Source organism: Tachypleus tridentatus, chromosome 2 (genome assembly GCF_004210375.1).
Source record: "Tachypleus tridentatus isolate NWPU-2018 chromosome 2, ASM421037v1, whole genome shotgun sequence".
Lineage (NCBI taxonomy): Eukaryota > Metazoa > Arthropoda > Merostomata > Xiphosura > Limulidae > Tachypleus > Tachypleus tridentatus.
In genome coordinates, this window is record NC_134826.1 from 29,166,331 (window position 1) to 29,185,181 (window position 18,851).

Genomic DNA, 18,851 nt, shown 5'->3' on the forward strand with positions numbered 1-18,851 from the left:
ACCTTCCCACCTTCACTTAAATAGATTGTTTACTCGATTAAAAAATAACAAATAGAGTGTTCATTTCATTCAAAAATACTAATAGCAACTTTTAAAGTAGGTATGCTGATTTTAATAATTATATTTCAATTCATAGTATCAATTCATCATCAGGTGATTCTTTTTTGTATTGCCAAAAGCAAAAACACATCCATGCATTTTTGTTTTAGAAGAGGCATCATTTTGTGCTCATACTGGAAGGTTTTAGTGAATTAGATTCAAAATTTAATTAAGCTTTTCTTTTATCATATATAATAACCCAAATTTTAATATTATAAAAGTTTTTAACTTCTTAATTTTCAAGACAATATTCAAAAAATCCTCAATTTCCCTAAGTGTGAGAATTGTGGCATTTGCTCTCTAGGTACCTTCTCTTCTCCAATGTATTTACTACCCTGCCAAGGAATGAAAGTTAACATAAATTTCTCATTATAATATTGTCATTGCTCAGGGAAATGATATTTATAGCCTATTATTTTATTTGATTACAGAGTCATAACCTAGAAACTAAGATTCCACTTCACCCCCTGTTTATGGACATTTACTAAATTTGGTATGAAGGTTCATTGAATCAATTGAAAGAACCATACCAGTTTTTTCGTTTTGCATTTTGTGTTTTGCAGTTTTTATTGGAGTTTTTACAGTTACCTATAAGAATAGCAATGTTTCATGTCTTAAAATAATCTTTCATCTATCATGAATTTACATAACTTCCCTCCAGGAGATGGATATACTCCAGATAATAATAAATAAAGTAAATAAACACAACATATTAAAAAAAAATGTCCAAGATTCAACTTTAAAAGTTAAGTGAGAGTATGTTCTTTAAGCAGAAAATTCTCACCTATGTAAAGTTAATTTGTGACTTACCTGGTTGTGAACATAAAGCTGAATACGAAATGGTAGCTTAGATGAAGAGTCAATCATCTCTATCACCTTATAAACCCAAAATCCACCAGGGGCTGTGTGTACATGTATAAAAAGAATAACTAAAATATAAACAAACACATACAACATATGCTCCTATAATCAGCGATGTCGATAAAGCCCACTTGTAGAGAAATATATATGCAAAAACGGCTCGTTTGGTTTGAGAAAATATTTTACATAGAAGAGCAAACAACGTTTCAACCTTCTTCGCTCATCGTGAACTGACGTTTTTGCATATATATATGCTTCTATAGTAACAACTAAATAATCAAAACATTCTGAAAGTCAGTTTGCTTTTGCTTGCTTATTTGTTTTTGAATTTCATGCAAAGTTACTCCAGGGCTATCTGTGCTAACTGTCCCTAATTTAGCAGTGTAAGACTAGAGAGAAGGCAGCTAGTCATCACCACCCACCGCTGAAAGGGCAAGCGTGTTTGGTGCAATGGGGATTTGAACCCACGACTCTCATATTAAAAGTTGAATGCCTTAACCCACCTAGCCATGCCAGGCCTGTTTGCTTTTGCATTGGTATCTTTTTCATAATAGGTAAGTAAAATAAAACTAAATGCTGAGCTTCACAGATTACATGTATTTTATGAGGAAAGAACAATACATTTTGACATCTTTGTAGCTTTATGGATGTTATGGCACAGTTTTCCGACATTTCATTAGAAACCTAATTAATATATATTTTATATGAAATATATACAACCTAAACAAGATAACATTATGGTATTTTCATAGTGGGAATATATTAACACCATTTCTTTTTCTATTTTAAATAACAACATAGAAATGTATAACAAATTCAAAATTAGTAAAACTGAATTTTAATTTTTTTCTAATTTTAAATACTATCCTATTGTGTTTTTCTTCATAGCCTCAAAGAAACTTTTCAAGTTAATAAACAAAAAAGTTCCCTGCTTTGTGTAAATTATGGATACACTTTTCAGTTCTTGTGGTTACATTTTTCTTTTTATAATTAGAATAAAATAAAAATTAAATCCTAAATAATGCATCCCTTAAAATTCACATTCAAACTGAGTGGTATACAAAACAAAATATTTTAAACTGATTCTAGAGGCTTATAATGCAATATTGACATATTTTTAAATTACAAAGGAAATAAAAAACACCATTACACTATAATTGAGTGTGTGAAGATTCTCTCTAAATAAATGACTATAGTGATTAAATTTTTGTTTTGCAGTTCTAAAATAGCATTCTCTCAAAAATAGTTTGAGATGAAAATTGAATTCTTTTACCTGAACACCTTTCTCTTACGTAGTGTCCAACATAAGTTACAAGTCCCACAACATCAACAGTGGTATCAGGAGGATGAGTGCTGATAAATACAAAAGATAAAAACATACATTTCTGCAAACATCTTTAAACATACACTGCCAATAAATTACTCAATTTTGAATCTAACAAAGTCATACATAGTGATGTAGTAGATACAAGCCATTTTGTCATGAAAATTGTGGATTTGACTGAGTTTGATTTTAACAAAAGATAAAACCATACAAAATACTCAAAAATAAAATTAAAAAATAAGTTAATATGATATACAATACATAAAAAAACTTGCATTCTTTAACGTAACCTGCTAGTACACATTTTCAAGATAAGAAAAGGAACAACACAAAAAAGTTTGTTTTTAACAACATAAATTTATCATATCAATGGCACAAATTACTGTTTTAATTACTGCACTTTTGTCAGATTGCACTTATAGTACAAAAAACAGTTAACATTACACTTACTACATGTTTTTTCCCATAAGATTATTACACTTACATTTCATAAGTAACTAAATGTAAAAATAGCAAAACACTGATTTATTGAGCAATGTTTATGAAGAAAAACGTCTTTTTAAGAAAAGCTCTGTATGGATGAATGGTCCACTCCTATAATTCAATTCCATTCATCTATCATCAAAAATTAATTTGGTTTGAAAGAGTTGAATATAGTGTTTATTGGAAATGGAAGTTAAATTTGATAAAATCAAATATGATATTTTATTTTGTTTCTAACTATTATCAAATTTTACAATTATTTTTGCATGAAATTCTCATACTCTCTCTCACTCTTTATACACACACACACAGAAGGGTCTCATTTTATAAATATACAAATTTTTTCAAGGCAATTTAGCTACAATGCACAAATAATTTTAAATTAATTTCCACTTTTTTAATTGTAATTACATTATATATATGAAGCCAGGACAATATCACCTGCAAACATTTCTTATATCTTAGCAGTAAGGAGAATTAGACGATTATGATACAATACAAACAAAAGTACCCATCCACACTGATGGGAAAAATTTAAGTCAATCTGTCAATCTAAATTATTTCATTCTCTTTAAAAAAGCTAATTGTGTTGCACTCTTGGTTTCTTTTACTCAGAGCCAAAGCTCCGAGTAACTTATACTACCCATCAAAAAACCAACTGTTGACTATTTTAGTCATGCAAAGAGCCACTCAACAATAAGACACAGTAAATTTACAATTTTATTCTTTAAGTTGCATAACATTTTGAAATGTGATTGAAGGTGTGATTAATTATTAACAACTTAGCATAAAATATCCTGTTTAAAAAATAACATTCACCACTAGATTGGTGTATAATTCCACAAAAATAAAATTTCCTTCAGAAGTTGCTTCCAATAACTATGTTATGTTGTGCAACTTCTTTGATGCCATGATGTCATAATTTGTGAGAAAAAATAAACCAGACAGATTTCAGTACTCATCTGAAATAGATTTATGTAAACTATTTGGTACAATTTTGAATATACACTCAAAGAGAATTCCCAAGTATAATTTTTCAATGAAACTATTTTTATACGTTTCTACATTTGCTGTTAAGCAGAAATATTTTTCAGCTCTCAGTGCAGAGGCAGCCTTCAAAAAACTTTCTTAATCCATTATGCAGTGCAATTAAGTAAGCTATATCTATAGAGACACAGAAGTAAATTAACCACATGCAGATAGATTAGGGACAAGTGCACATGTCAAGACCTTTTACAGTTACATTAAAAAATTTAATTAAACAACTTTTCTTACCAATGAACATCAATAAGTATAGAATAAACACATAGTTTATAATTTCATTTGTAAAATAAGTGTTAACAGCATTCATTATTGTATATCTGATGATATTTCTGCACTAGGAATTTTCCTTTTCCTTGTTCCTCCTACACCTGTAATGATCTTCCAAGCATAAATGTTTCCAGCCTGCCATCATTCATAAAAAATGTGCAACATCAATTTTTGAAGAGTTATACGTAACGTATCTCCACAAATTTTCTCCAAAACATAGTTATACCTCAAATATTGGAATATTAAATTTTTTGATATAAATTTTGATATTTGCTCTGGTGCAATAATTAAAAAAAAAAAAGTCAAAACTTCAGCCATAGTTGTTAATCAGAAGCTTCCTATTGAGATATTTATTCAGACTGGAAATAAATACATTTTCCATCTATGCAGAGACACTTAGTTAATAGATAATTCAAAAAAGAAAATGTGTAGAGTCACAACAAGTTAATTTTTAGCTAAATTTGTTAGAAAACAGTGAAAGTTTGAAGATGATTATATGCCAGGAACTGTAAGATTGAACTTTTCTAATGTTTTATTCATTATTTTCTTATTTCTAAAATTTTAAAATGGATACATATATCACTGAAACCTAGGATTATTTTCTTTCATGCAATCTATTTATCATAAAGTTTCCTTCCTTATGTAAGATGCATAATGAATTAAATTTTAAAATTTAATGTTGATTTAGAGAAAATAAAAGATAAATTTAAACTTTTTATACTGAAATAAAAACATTTCTGATAGTCGTTTTGAAAGACCCACATGTTATGCAAATGAAAGATAAAAACTTTAAAAAAAAAAAAATTATAAATGTCTCATTATACTCAGAGCAGCTAGCCTGAGTAAGGCTGTAATTCTACAATTTCACAGAAAATTTTAGTAAAAAAATTTGTGTGTGTGTCTACATTGTAAGTATTGTAAGCATTAATTCTTCAGTATGGGTTTTATCTGATAGTTTCAGCTTGTCTTCACAGGATAAATAATAAACTAATAGTTTATGAAAAACTAATATTTTCTTGTACATCCCTCAAGAAATGAGCACACCAAAATAAAAAAACATAATGCCATCTGAATAATGAACACAGCTTAACAGCAATGTACATTTCTTGACTATGGACATTCTTAAATCTTTTTTTTATGTACACTACTTGGGACCACAACACACAAGACTGACTGACCACGGAACTCACCAGACCATAAATATGGAAGGAAGGAATCCAACAAACTAAAAGCTGAACCTCCACTACACTACAGATCCATCTTGCATGCTCCATTTTTACCAGATATCCCAACTGTGCAGACCATGCCCCTACCTTGCACTAGCTATAAACAGACAGAAACCCTAACAAACACATAACTAGCTATATACAAGTTAACTAAAATGTTGAAGTAAGTTTATACCATCACTGTACTTTTGAAAACAAAATGTAAATGAAGCAAGTAACATTTATGATCACTTAAAATGATTTTTCTTGTACTTCAGGTTCCAGAAATACACACACACACACACTGACTTGAGAATGAAGTTTGCATACAAGTCATGTTATTAACACAGTGTTAAAATCTTGAATTTTTAATGATGTGGGAAATCTACATTTTAATGCAGAACAGTATTTCAAGGAGGTACCAGTATCCATGTAAATGTGATTGAACTAACTGCAAATGATTCAAATTTGTATGAAAATACAAATAGGTAATTTGTTGTCAAAAAAACTTTTTTACTAGTTCAGCAAGAGATCAAAATAAATAAATCAGCCATAATAAATCCATTCACCTGGAGTTTTGATCTCTGCTCCTTTTATTCTAATTTCTGATCTCAAATTTGCATCTAAACACCTTAATTCAGATAAATATCAACACTGAATATCCACTAATTGCTTTTATTTTCAAATCAGTATTACTACTGACAGGAAACTAATCCATGTAGGTGTAAAATATTTTCATACTATATATATTAAAACAAACAAAATTTTTACATCCTTTGCAATACAGAAATAGTCTCTGATGAATATACTGCTGCATGTAAATGTCATTATTGAGAAGTTGGAAGATAAATGAAAAAATACAATGTATCACAGTTAAACATTTTAGAATTCAAAGGCTTAGGAAGATGCTATATGTTGTCTATTACACAAATATTGAAGAAGTATATTCTAAGATTGTCAAAAGACTAAATATATAAACAAAAGAGGAAAAAAAAGACAAACATGATTACCATGAATTTCACTATTTGTCCTAGTAACATCTAACATTTGTCACAGCTTTTCAACTTAATAGCATAGGAACAAGATTAATGATATAAAATATATATTTATAAAAAAAAAGTTAAAGCAAGCTTTATTTAACTATGAGAATACTTTCTTTTGTTTTATGCATACATCCTTTGAACAATGTAGAATATCTTACTTGTAGCTTTTATCATTTTTTCTATAGAATAGTCTATAATGGTATAATGTAGCAAGTAAAAAAGAAAAAAAAATTATTTATTAAAATATCCCCTAGTGATATAATATTGTAAACTTACCTAATCTTATCCCGTGTAACAAACTCAAATTGTACATTTGGTAAAGAAACCCCAAGTGGAAAGAATTCTTTTGCATCTTCTAAATTCAATAAGTATATTTGAGAACAATCGTTTATTTTGATTTCAACAGGAAGCCTGGACAGTAGATTAACATCTCCTCGAAAACATGGATTGACTTCACGTGGTTGCTTGTAAGATACATGGTACTTAGAAAGTAACAAAATACTGCCTGGTGGTAAACTATCAGTAAAAGAGAAAGAAACAAGTTAATAAAGCACAATTTTACCTATTTTTTTACATTGTACAGAAATATTACAACAGCTTAAAGAAGTATTTAAATTTTAAACTAACTAAATACTGTATGCACAGAAAACTTAACATGTTAAATATCTGTCATCAGTCAAATGATACTGGAGGGTCAACGTACAAGATGACTTTTTCAAGATATATTTAAAATTTAATTGAAGAACTCTACTATCTCTGTGTCAATGAGTTTATCATCAAAACAATTTATAATTCACAATTTTTTAATATCTAACTTTTAAAAGCTAATATTTAAATAAATGATCAACCTTCTCTTATCTTTATCACATGATGCAACAGCACTCAGAATAACTTATTTTAGGTTTACTTTTTACCCTTACATGGTTTTCTCAGTGTCAAACTAACTAGAAACTCGTAGATATTGAGAAGCACAAAACAAACTTAGATCCTCCAATATTTTTGCTTTGAGATATAAAAAAAGAAAACTAAGCTCATATGTTCAATCTTCTCTTGTTATTATACCTTTCAAAAAATTACAATAATTACCAATGGCAACAGAAAGAGCAGCTTCTTTAGAAGATTCATCATATGGTTATTTCCCTTTACTACTCATAAGTAGACATATAGCCCCACTTTCATTATTTGCAAGTGTGTTCTTCTGCTTGGAACTGCTAACACAAGTTTATTTAAATATATTTATAGCTTGGTTAGAAAGATAGTTAAGTTACAGTACTTTTGGCACATTTTATTCAAGTGCCTGATATATTTTGTATTCTAAAATGTATATTTGAAAGAAAAATTAATGATTTAATGAATAGCCAAACAAGTAGTAGGAAAAAACTAGTGCTAATAAAGTACCATCAAGTACAATTTACTGAAAGAGGCTTCATCTCTAAAGTAAGTTCACGATTGCTTACAGAAAAAAACTAAAATATTAAGTTTTATCCCCCAAACTTTTGACATTCATCAAGAAGGTTCAACTGAAATAAGAAAACTTTAAGATGAAAATAAATATTTTCATATTCAGCATGAAAATTATCTTTCAATAACACTAACTCAGTGAAGGCTTAATAAATTCAGACAAATCTAAAGAATATATATATATTTTTTAATGTATAACAAATGTGTAGTTTTTACTAAAAGCCTGTCATATTTCAGGAGGATACATTTCCTACACAAGAGTTATAGTATGCATAGTTTAATGGTTAGATGGTGATAACCAGCTCAGTCAAAATGACCAAGCCTGTGTGTGTGTATATATATACATACGTGTATGTTTGTGTGTATATATAGTTAACAAATGTGTAGTTTTTACTAAAAGCCTGTCATATTTCAGGAGGATACATTTCTTACACAAGAGTTATAGTATGTATAGTTTAATGGTTAGATGGTGATAACCAGCTCAGTCAAAATGACCAAGCCTGTGTGTGTGTATATATACATACATACATACATACGTGTATGTTTGTGTGTATATATAGTTAACAAATACTTACTCTATTTTATATATGCTCTTGTAAGTCATATAATAAATAAAAACAAATTATTATATTTTGTTTACTCGTATGTTATTATAATTTGACAAAGACTTACACACACACAAGAGAACAGTTATTGTGAAAATAAATCAAATAAATTATTGTTGATTATTACACTTGAGAATCTTCTCTACAACTTCAGTGAATAGGCAGTAACTTTGCAATACAGATTCAACAGTATATACAACATACATTTTTAAATGTAAATGTAACTAAAATAAACATTGATGTCAAAATAGATACATGATAGTACATCCATCACAATTTTCCGTGTTTGTAATTAAAGTAATTTAAGTCTAGGTAGATCGAAGAACATGTTAGAGTTTATTGAAAAATAATATATTTGATTTATTTTTACAAAAGAACAGTTATTGAAGTTGTAGAGAAGATTCTCAAGTGTAATGATCAACAATTTATGTATGTATGTAAACACTAGTGTATCAACCATGTTGTTGTGCAGGCTGAAATTTCTAGAAACTCTCCTCACACCTATAACTGTGACCAACACACCACACCAAGAGACAATACACATTATTAGTATGCTATAGTTGGTATACTATAAACCTCAGAAGCTATAACTGTGATTAACGCTTATTAATTGGAAACTTCAGATATTTGACCAGGAACATTTGTAATTTCTAGTATTATAATTGTTTAATTTCAGTGGATTAACACCGGACATTATATAACTTCAGTCCTGAGAAACTTGCCGTGAGATTAGCAAAGAGAGAAGAATGCAAAGCTAGCTATGTCCCTGTTAAGTGAATTGTACCTCAATCAATAGAAATTATTTTGCTCATTGTGAGCCCTTCATAAGATATCACGGAAGTTTCAAACAAAAAAGAACACTTGGTATTGTTTGTGAATTTGTACACAGATCATTATTTGTAATAACCATTTTTGCAAGTTGTAATATTGATTGTATATTAAAACATGTTTATATCAATAAACTTATGTTATCTTGTTCATAAGTATCACAAATTGGATACATAAACATTTATTCAACTTCTAAATATAAATTACAATTTAACCCAGTTTTAGACTATTTGACACTGTAAAACAAAAAATGTAAGTTTTCAAAAGTTTTCAATGTATCATATTGAGATAAAAATGCTCAAATGCAGAATAAGATAAAACATCCACCTTACTTAAACAAGTTTTAAAAAAGTATACAAACTAACTTTGAATTAGAATGAATAAAATTTAAATTCAGAACACAGCTGCGTTTGACATAATGAGATAAAAACTGGCCAAAGAAAATTTAAACCTTTATCAACACCATAATATATTTCAATCTCCTCTATTAACTCGATAATTTACCACAGATGGCCTAACATTAAGCAGTACAGTAACTCCATAATCAATTTGTAAAACAAATCAAGAGATTAAACAATAGTACATTACTTCAAGGGACCAGTCACTACCATACAAAAATTATATCTATTGAAAAACAAACAAACTTACAAGTTAAATTTTCCCACGTTAGCTTTATCCCAAAGTACGACACCACAAGTTCCCGTGTTGTCTCCAACCTCTAAATATCCCTATGTGATTAAGAAACAACAACATCAATTTATTCACAATTACTTAATACTCATCTAAGTAATAAATTTAAAAAGAATTTTCTTTCTTGTTTTTGGTTAAACTACTAGATTTTTTTTCCTGAAAGTACAGAGTCAAGATCAAAACATGTTCAACCCTTTTCTTTAAGGTTAGGTGGAAGTCATCCAGCTCATAAACAAGAAAGTATCCATGAGAGTAATTATATTATGATTTTTGATAATACATTCATATTTTTACAAAATTTTGTAGGCTACAAGTAAAGATTACAAGGCCTTCATACATAAAATATCAGATTTTTTTAATTAAAACATTAAGAGTTTTTAACTAAATATTTCATTATAACAATTTTGGTTTTAGAATATTGAATATCCAACATTAAAGTAATTTTCATTTTAACATGAAAAATCCTTTTATGCATCACAAAATGCTCAATTTCACATGTGAAATCTTTAATCTCCATATAATTATCAAATTTAAAAAAATGTATTTTTTGTTATTTTCACAACCTAATCTGAATCTCTGTACATGTTTAGTACATTTTACCAAACTCATAACCACAATAAAAATTAAGAATATAAATTATACTTTTTTTTCTGTAACAACTACAAATTATAATTAAAATACAAATGTTTAGTCTAAATAACATTATACATTGATATATATTTATTATTTTTTATTATAACGACCTTTCAGACATTACTGGTTAACATCACAAAAGTTACAATAATGTGGTTCACATGTACTCAAAGTTACCATATCTAAGAATATGAAACTAACCTTTACAAAATAAACTATCTTGACTGTGTTTTATTGGATTAATATTTTCTAAAATATAGTCATATGTCAGTTAATAATACATTATATACATACACACACACAATATTGCTATTTAAATATGTTTTTAAACTTATTTTTCTTAAAACATTTAACAGCATATACAGAAGTAAAGCAAACAATTATCTATTCTAGTTACAACCTTTGCATTTGGTTTTTGCTTGTTTTAGGATGCTAAGCCTTTAGAAATTTTCTACATGGAAGATGTGAAATGAAAATTTTTTTTTAGGTTTTATGTAGACTTGTAAAAAAAACAAAAAATTCATAAATTAATAGGTTGATACCACATAATTACATTATAATTTATCAAGTTTATCAACTAAGGTGTATTTGGGTCTAAAATATATTAAAGTTTGAACAGGCTAAAGACTCAACTTATTAGCATGAAAGAGATGCCATTATATTTCAAAATGGTTGAGAAAACAAGTGGGGCATTCTGATCACACAACTGGTTACTCACAACTGATGCACAGAAATAATTGTGTATGAGTAACTGTTTCCAAAAATGGAATGAGGTGAGAGTGGCCACTGTGTTTAGGAATGAGTGAGAGTGGCCACTGTGTTTAATTCAGTACATGAGTAATATCTCAGCAAATATAAAAAAACAGGAGGTTCTTGTTTTATATTTTAGCTTTTCATTTATCAGTAATTTCAATTCCTGATTTGTAAAAATTTATAAACTCTGTATTTTGACATCACAAATATCTCATTTGAACCAGTGCTGCATTCAACATGCCACATGACACACAAAAATTGATGTTACGGTGTTTTTTTAATATTTACATTTAATTTAAGAAATTAAATAATACAAGGGTTTGAAAAAGCTTAATACCAAACATAATGATAAAAATTTATAAAATTGTAGTTCAATAAAATCTTGAATGTCAACAAGCGTGATGACATGGCCTTTGGTCCCTATGGAAAAGGGTTAATTTAGGTTAATTCTCACATGTAATACAACTCTGTGAGATTTGTTACTGTTTTTGCTTTTTGAAATTTCTAGAAGAACCTTTACCCAAATGCAATTGAATCACCTGCAAGTTTTTAAAAACAGGTTAAAACCAACTCTCACATACTACCTCAATAACAACTGATTAACCTAATAAATAACTGATGGTCATTCATGCCACTGATAAGTAACAATTACTTATGCAAACATCACAGTATTTAGACTAAAAAACTATTTTTATCTATCATATTTCAATTCAGATTCCCATTTTTTATATATCATGTGAATTATATATTCAATACACAGCAACTATTCCTCATATTTAGAAGTTTCTGCTTTTGAAACAACAAAAGCATTTTTTTCTTAATATGGCCTTCTAATACAATATCAAAATACCAAACGATTATTTTTGCACTGACTTAGTAGTCATAATAAATTTTTACTGAATTATATCTCAAATTATTGTGATAAGTACAATACTAAAATAACTTGATTCTTATAACTGGAACACATGTATCTGATATAAATAATATAGACATAGCTACAGCTTGTAATAGCTCAAACAGTGGAAAAACATTGTTAAAATTTTTTCACAAGTTTAAATCTCAGATTCATTAGCAATGTCAAACTTGGTCAAACAAATGGAGAGTATTGATTGATTGATTGATTTAGTGTTTTATGGCACAAAGCAGCGAGGCCATCTGCACCAGACATTTGGTAAAAATGTAAAAAAAAAGGTAAAAAAAATAATAAATAAATGTAGCAAGAGACATAAATGGAAATGAAGGTAAAACAAAAAAGTATAAGACCAATGTTGACACCTAGTCTACAATGTTAAGATAGAAGGCAGAGTATAAGAAGTTGTAAGGTATTTACTCTAGCAAAAAGGTAATGATCATAACCCGCCAGGAAGACTAACAGGTAAGTTCAAGAACCACCGTCAGTCACCTGAAGTTGGTCTTTCCAGTCCTGGTTCTGGGTTATGTGTCATAGCAACCAGTATCAAAATGTAAAAGAACAGAAGTTTTAAAAGATACATAGCAAAATTGTAACAATGAGTAGCCAAATGTCCAGTAAAAAGATAAAGTCAAGTAAATGGAGTAAAATTTGTAAAAGTAAATGAAGGTAAAAACAAAACAGCAATTAAAACAGAAAATGGTGTAAAAACCAATGGTGACATCCAGTCTTCAAAGTTGTAAAATATTTACTCTAGCAAAATGGTAATGATCATAACCCGCCAGGAAGACTAACAGATAAGTTCAAAAACCACCGTCAATCACCTGAAGTTGGCCTTTCCAGTCCTGGTTCCAGGTTATGTGTCATAGCAGCTATTATCAAAATGTAAAAGAATAAAAGTTTTAAAAGACACTCCGCAAAATCGTAATAATGAGTAGCCAAATGTCCAGTAAAAAGATAAAAGTCAAGTAAATGGAGTAAAATTTGTAAAAATAATTGAAGATAAAAGCAAAACAGCAATTAAAACAGAAAATGGCATAAAAACCAATGTTGACATCCAGTCAACAAAGTTGTAAAGACCTACCTGTAGCAGAATGGTAATGATCATAACCCGCCAGGAAGACTAACAGGTAAGTATAAAAACCACTGTCAGTCACCTGAAGTTGGTCTTTCCAGTCCTGGTTCCGGGTTATGAGTCAATATGGCCAGAACTAAAAAGTTAAGTAGTAAAAGTGTGAAATGATATGCACCAAAAGTATAATAACTCGCCAGGACGACTAACAGTAGCGTTAGTCACCTGAAGTTGGCCTTTCCAGTCCTGGTGTCGAGTTATTTAATGTTCTGGCCATTGTCCAATGTCAAATTGAAGGGGAGAGATTAAAACTGTAAAAAAAGAACCACAATTAAAAAGGTGTAATGAATAAATATACAACACTTAAATGAGATTAAAAAGATTAATGGCCATTAAAAAATTAAAAACATTATCAAGGTGGACAGTCACCATCACCAATAACTCTGTCCAATGTTACAGACTGACCCTGGGAAAAAATATGTTTAAAATATTGCCGTCGTTGAGAATTGTAACGATGGCAAGAAAGTAAAACGTGGCTGATAGTGATTTGAGTGTTACACAAACTACACATTGGTGCATCAGTTCCAGATAAAAGAAAATGATGAGTTAAAAAAACTGTGACCAATGCGTAGCCTAGTGAGAACAACTTCCTCCTTCCGAACTTTACGGAAGCTAGATGGCCAAAGTCCAATTTTGGGTTTGATTTGAAAAAGTTTGTTGTTACGTTGCTCACTCCAAGTGGACTGCCAGCTGGCATGGAGCCGAGCCTTGAAGACAACACCATAGTCCATGTACGGAATAGGCATAGGAGTGATGGTGCCAGAGCAGATAGATTTAGCTGCCATGTCTGCAAGCTCGTTCCCGCGAATACCAACATGGCCTGGTATCCAGAAAAACTGGATTGAAGTAGCTGCTAATGAGAAATGGGCCAGTCGGTTTCGAATATCAGCAAGAATAGGATGTGAGCTAACGTGTAGCGATTCCAAGGCAAGTATAGAACTAAGCGAATCAGTATAAATAGTGCAGTTGGAGTGCTGCTCAGCTGCAATATGATCCAGGGCAAGAGATATGGCATACAGTTCAGCAGTGAACACAGAAGCTGTAGAAGGGATTCTGCACGCAACTACTGACCCATAGCAAACCATAGCAGAGCCCACTGAATTACCTGATTTGGAACCATCTGTATAAATGGGAACTGAATGATTGTTTGAAAGATATTCATTGAATAAAAGACGGTACTTCCAATATGGAGTATCTGCCTTTTTTAGGTGACTGAAAGAAAGGTCACATTTGGAGGCTGTAATAAACCATGGTGGGATGGACCAACCTGTGGAATCTGCAATGTTATCCAAGGACAGACCCAATTCATCCAATTGCCCCAGATGCGAAGGCCAAACGGAGCAATGACAGATCGTCTGTTCTGAAAAAGTACTGCCCACCGAGGAAGGAAAACACATTTCCAGGTGGAATGCTTTGGTAAGGAATGAAGTTTCGAAGTATATTGTAAAGATAATTGCAAACGGCGAAGGTGTAGAGAAGGTTCATGAGATTCAATGTATATACTTTGAACTGGAGAGGTACGGAAAGCCCCAGTGCAGAGTCGAAGTCCTTGGTGATGAATGGGGTCCAGCATCTTTAAGGCCGAGGGTCTGGCAGAGCCATAGACCATTGATCCATAATCGAGTTTCGATCTAATAACAACACAATATACCTTTAACATTGAACAGCAATCTGCCCCCCCAACTGGTAGAAGAGAGAACACTGAGGATGTTCAGTGCTCTTGTGCATTTGACCCGAAGCTGCTTTAAGTGTGGTATAAAGGTCAGTTTATGTTCAAAGATAAGCCCCAAGAACTTGGTCTCCAGGACCACTGGCAGCAAAACTTCACCGATATGAGGTTCAGGATCAGGGTGAATACCCCGTCGACGGCAAAAGTGCATGCATACAGTTTTGGAGAGAGAGAAATTAAAGCCGTTCGCCAGAGTCCACTTCCGTACACAATTGAGGGCGGTTTGTAGTTGCGCTCAATATATCTCGTGTTTGACGACTGACATGAGATGTGAAAGTCGTCGACATACAGCCCATTCACAACAGTGAGAGGGAGTTGTTCAGTGATGGCATTTATCTTTATACTGAAGAGTGTAACACTCAATACACAGCCTTGAGGGACTCCAAGTTCCTGTACAAAAGAACGGGAAAGTGTCGAACCCACACGAACTTGGAATCTCCTGTCCATTAAAAATTTTTTAATAAACATGGGTAGATGGCCACGTAACCCATATGTATGGAGGTCTCGCAAAACGCCATACCTCCATGTTGTGTCGTAAGCCTTCTCTATGTCAAAGAATATTGATACAAGATGTTGGCGGTTGAGAAAGGCTTCTCTGATAGATGTTTCAAGACGAATTAGGTGGTCTGTGGTGGAGTGCTGTCAACGGAACCAACACTGGGTGGGCGAGAGGAGGTTGTTTGATTCAAGGAACCAAACAAGACGAGCATTAACCATCCTTTCTAATGTCTTACAGAGACCATCAGAGAGTAAGATTGAGAGGGGGACAGAATTGTAATGCCCATTAACCTTTCGAATCCTGTCCCATATGATCTTGGAACTGGTGGTAGAAGATATGCTGGTTGTGAACTTAATCCAAGATTCCTTCTGGCTTTGACGTCTTACCCACCTATCATGTGCATGGGCCCGTTGGAAAGCAACCCGGTTTGAAAGTGTGGGATATCTACGAAAAGTATCCCAGGCCCGCTTTTGAGCCTTCCGTGCTAAGTGGCAAGCAGGATTCCACCACGGACAAGGATATCATGGAAAACGTGTCGAGGTTTTAGGAATACACTGAGCAGCTGCATGTGTAATACAGTCAGTTACCGCTGCTACACAGTCGTCTATTGATGGCTGAGTTACGATGGCAGGATCAAATTCTGCGAGAGCAGTGAAAGTGGACCAGTCTGCCTGATCCAGCTTCCACCGGGGCACGCGGGTAGGGTGGCATCGACCACGGCCAGTCTCTCTGAAAAGGATCGGAAAATGATCACTGCCTAGTGGATTACTGTCAACCCTCCATGAAAAATGGGAGAATAATGAAGGGGAGCAAACTGAGAGATCAATAGCGGTAAAGGACTGACTAGGTGCATGAAAATAAATAGAAGAACCAGTATTGAAAAGAGAAAGATTGTGATCAGAGAGCATCCGCTCTACAGATCGGCCCCTCCCATCAATAATAGCACTTCCCCAGAGGGGATGATGTCCATTAAAATCCCCTAGGATTAGAAATGGAGATGGCAATTGTTCAATGAGAGCATCAAAATCTGATTGATCATATGTCTCTCCAGGGGACAGGTACAGAGAACAAACAGTGATGGTATGACCCAAGGAAACACGGATGGCTACAGCCTCCAAGGGTGTGTTGAGTGACAAAGACAGGGTGGGCACGTGTTGATCAACCAACAGTGCCACCCCTCCATGTACTCGACCATCACACAACCTGTCATTTCTGTACAGAGAAAACTGCCGAATGGAGACAGTATCAGCAGTTTTGAGAAATGTTTCTTGTAAAGAAAGACAAACAGGATGGTAGGAAGCAATCAGCATTTTGATATCATCCAGATTAGAACGTAAACCTCGACAGTTCCATTGTATCAAGGTGGCCATTTTTAAGAATGGGTAGGTGAAGTGGCTGGAGAACCCTTTGGTTTACGACCACGTCTTTTTTCTTTACTGTCTTTAGTCGGAGGAGGTCTATCAACCTCCATAGATCCTGCTCTGGGTCGGGTGGGCAGGTTTTTGTTATTGGAAGGGGAATCCAGTGACTGAGGATGCGAATGAATAATTGTCTCTTGTGGTGGGAGAAAAAGATGTATCAGAAGAAATGCCTGTATTTGAAACTGAAGGACGTGGATCTTGAGGTTTGTTGGAAGGTATGGGAGGAACAGAGTTGGGTGTAGAAGTCGATTCATCAACCTTTTTAACCACGGAGGTCAAAAGGCTTTTCATTTGTTTTGAAAACGATTCTCTTGGAGGCACAGAGAGATCTGTCTGCACTCCCACTGTAGTTGCGGAATGAAGTGCAGCAACATATGTCCGAGATGGAGTTGTGGACAGCAATTTCCGAGCCTCAGGATAACGAATGTTACGTGTCGTTTTCAAACGCTGCACCTCTTTTTCCTCCAACCATTTCGGGCAAGAATGAAAGTAAGAGGGGTGAGAACCATTGCAGTTTACGCAATGTGGGTTCATGTCACAGTCATAGGCATTGTGGTCCTTGCCTCCACAATGAGCACATGTCAGGGAACCAAGGCAAGATGTCTTTGAGTGGCCGAATCTCTGACATTGGAAACATCGAAGAGGGTTTGGTGCGTATGGCGAACCCTGCAAATGAGATAACCTGCCTTGATGGTGGCATGTGCACGTTGTGAAGTAAATGTTAAAACGAGGGTATTTGTTGGCAGTGTAACTCCATCTTTGCGAGTGGAGATCGCCTCACTGCAGAAACTCCTTGAGTGGAGAGACCAGCGAGAATCTCTGACTGGGAACGTTCTTCAAATCCCTTTCAACAATAACTCCTTGTGAAGAATTCAAGGTAGCATGGGGTGTAACCTCAATAGGTATATCCCCAATTGCCTTTGAATTCAAGGAGTTCACTGTGTTGGGATGTGGATGTTTCAACCAATATGTCACCAGATCGAAGTTTCTTTACTGACTTTGGAGAGCCAGCAAGTCCCTCTAGTCCCTTTTGAATAAAAAAGGGGACATTTGTCCTAAAGGTTTTTCCGAAAGAGAATGTAATATAAGAAAATGAGGTACGTGTGTTACTGATGTTGAAGATTGCTGTTCTAAGTATTCAAGACGTGGTCACTTACCCATTGACTGTTTTTTTTACAATTTTATTTAAAGTTTTTAGAGGATCCATAGGAAAAAGAAAAAATTTCGGTACCGACTGACCCCACCCACCATGGAGCCCTACAAGGGGACGCACTACAAAGTCACGCAAGGACAATGCAGCAAAGCCAGGGTTTCGTGAGCACTATACCCAAACACCAGCATCAAGCACAATGTCCACAACACCCATTGAGAACTTCCAACACTGGTACTTGGTTGACTCTAGCCCAAGTGGACCAGCCGATTGACCCAAGGGGAGCCACCCAAAGGCCGCCCGTCTACAGGAATTCGAGGCCAAAGTGGAGTGTTAGGGTTGGACCCCTCAACCACCAGGATCCTCTCTTCCCCTTCACGGGTCACCACGCACGGCAAACACGTGAGTGGATGTTTAGATCCCAGAGAAGGTAACCAGATAGAACAGAACCTTCCCTGGGAGGTCCCCTCACCACGTAGAGGAATCCACACCGAGGGGCAAATGGAGAGTAAACAGAAGTTGACAAGATTGATGTTCAACTTCAGAAGGACATTTATTTAAAAAAAACAAGCAATTTCTTATATATTTAAATACTCCTTATATGCTAACAATGTAAGCTAAGAAGCACAAACACAAAAAATTAAGTTTTGAATCTCTTCTAATTTCCAACTAAAAAGAATTATTTACGTTATAAATATGTCAAGACAAAATTAT

The 18,851-nt window shown here is 33.1% G+C and overlaps 1 protein-coding gene across 4 annotated transcripts in view; it reads right to left on the reverse strand.

Annotated features, from left to right (window-relative positions):
• Positions 1-18,851, reverse strand: part of LOC143240048 (RPA-related protein RADX-like) — a 104,841-nt gene that overhangs the window by 38,725 nt on the left and 47,265 nt on the right. For all 4 annotated transcript variants that reach the window (XR_013021542.1, XR_013021541.1, XM_076481881.1 and 1 more), the window contains 4 exons: positions 9,869-9,948; positions 6,603-6,842; positions 2,234-2,313; positions 910-1,001 (listed from right to left, as the gene is read on the reverse strand). Coding sequence is in view for 2 of the 4 variants with exons in the window: in XM_076481881.1 (XP_076337996.1) it covers positions 910-1,001; positions 2,234-2,313; positions 6,603-6,842; positions 9,869-9,948 (492 nt within the window). In the remaining 2 variants the exon portion in view is untranslated. The remainder of the gene's footprint in view (positions 1-909; positions 1,002-2,233; positions 2,314-6,602; positions 6,843-9,868; positions 9,949-18,851) is intronic.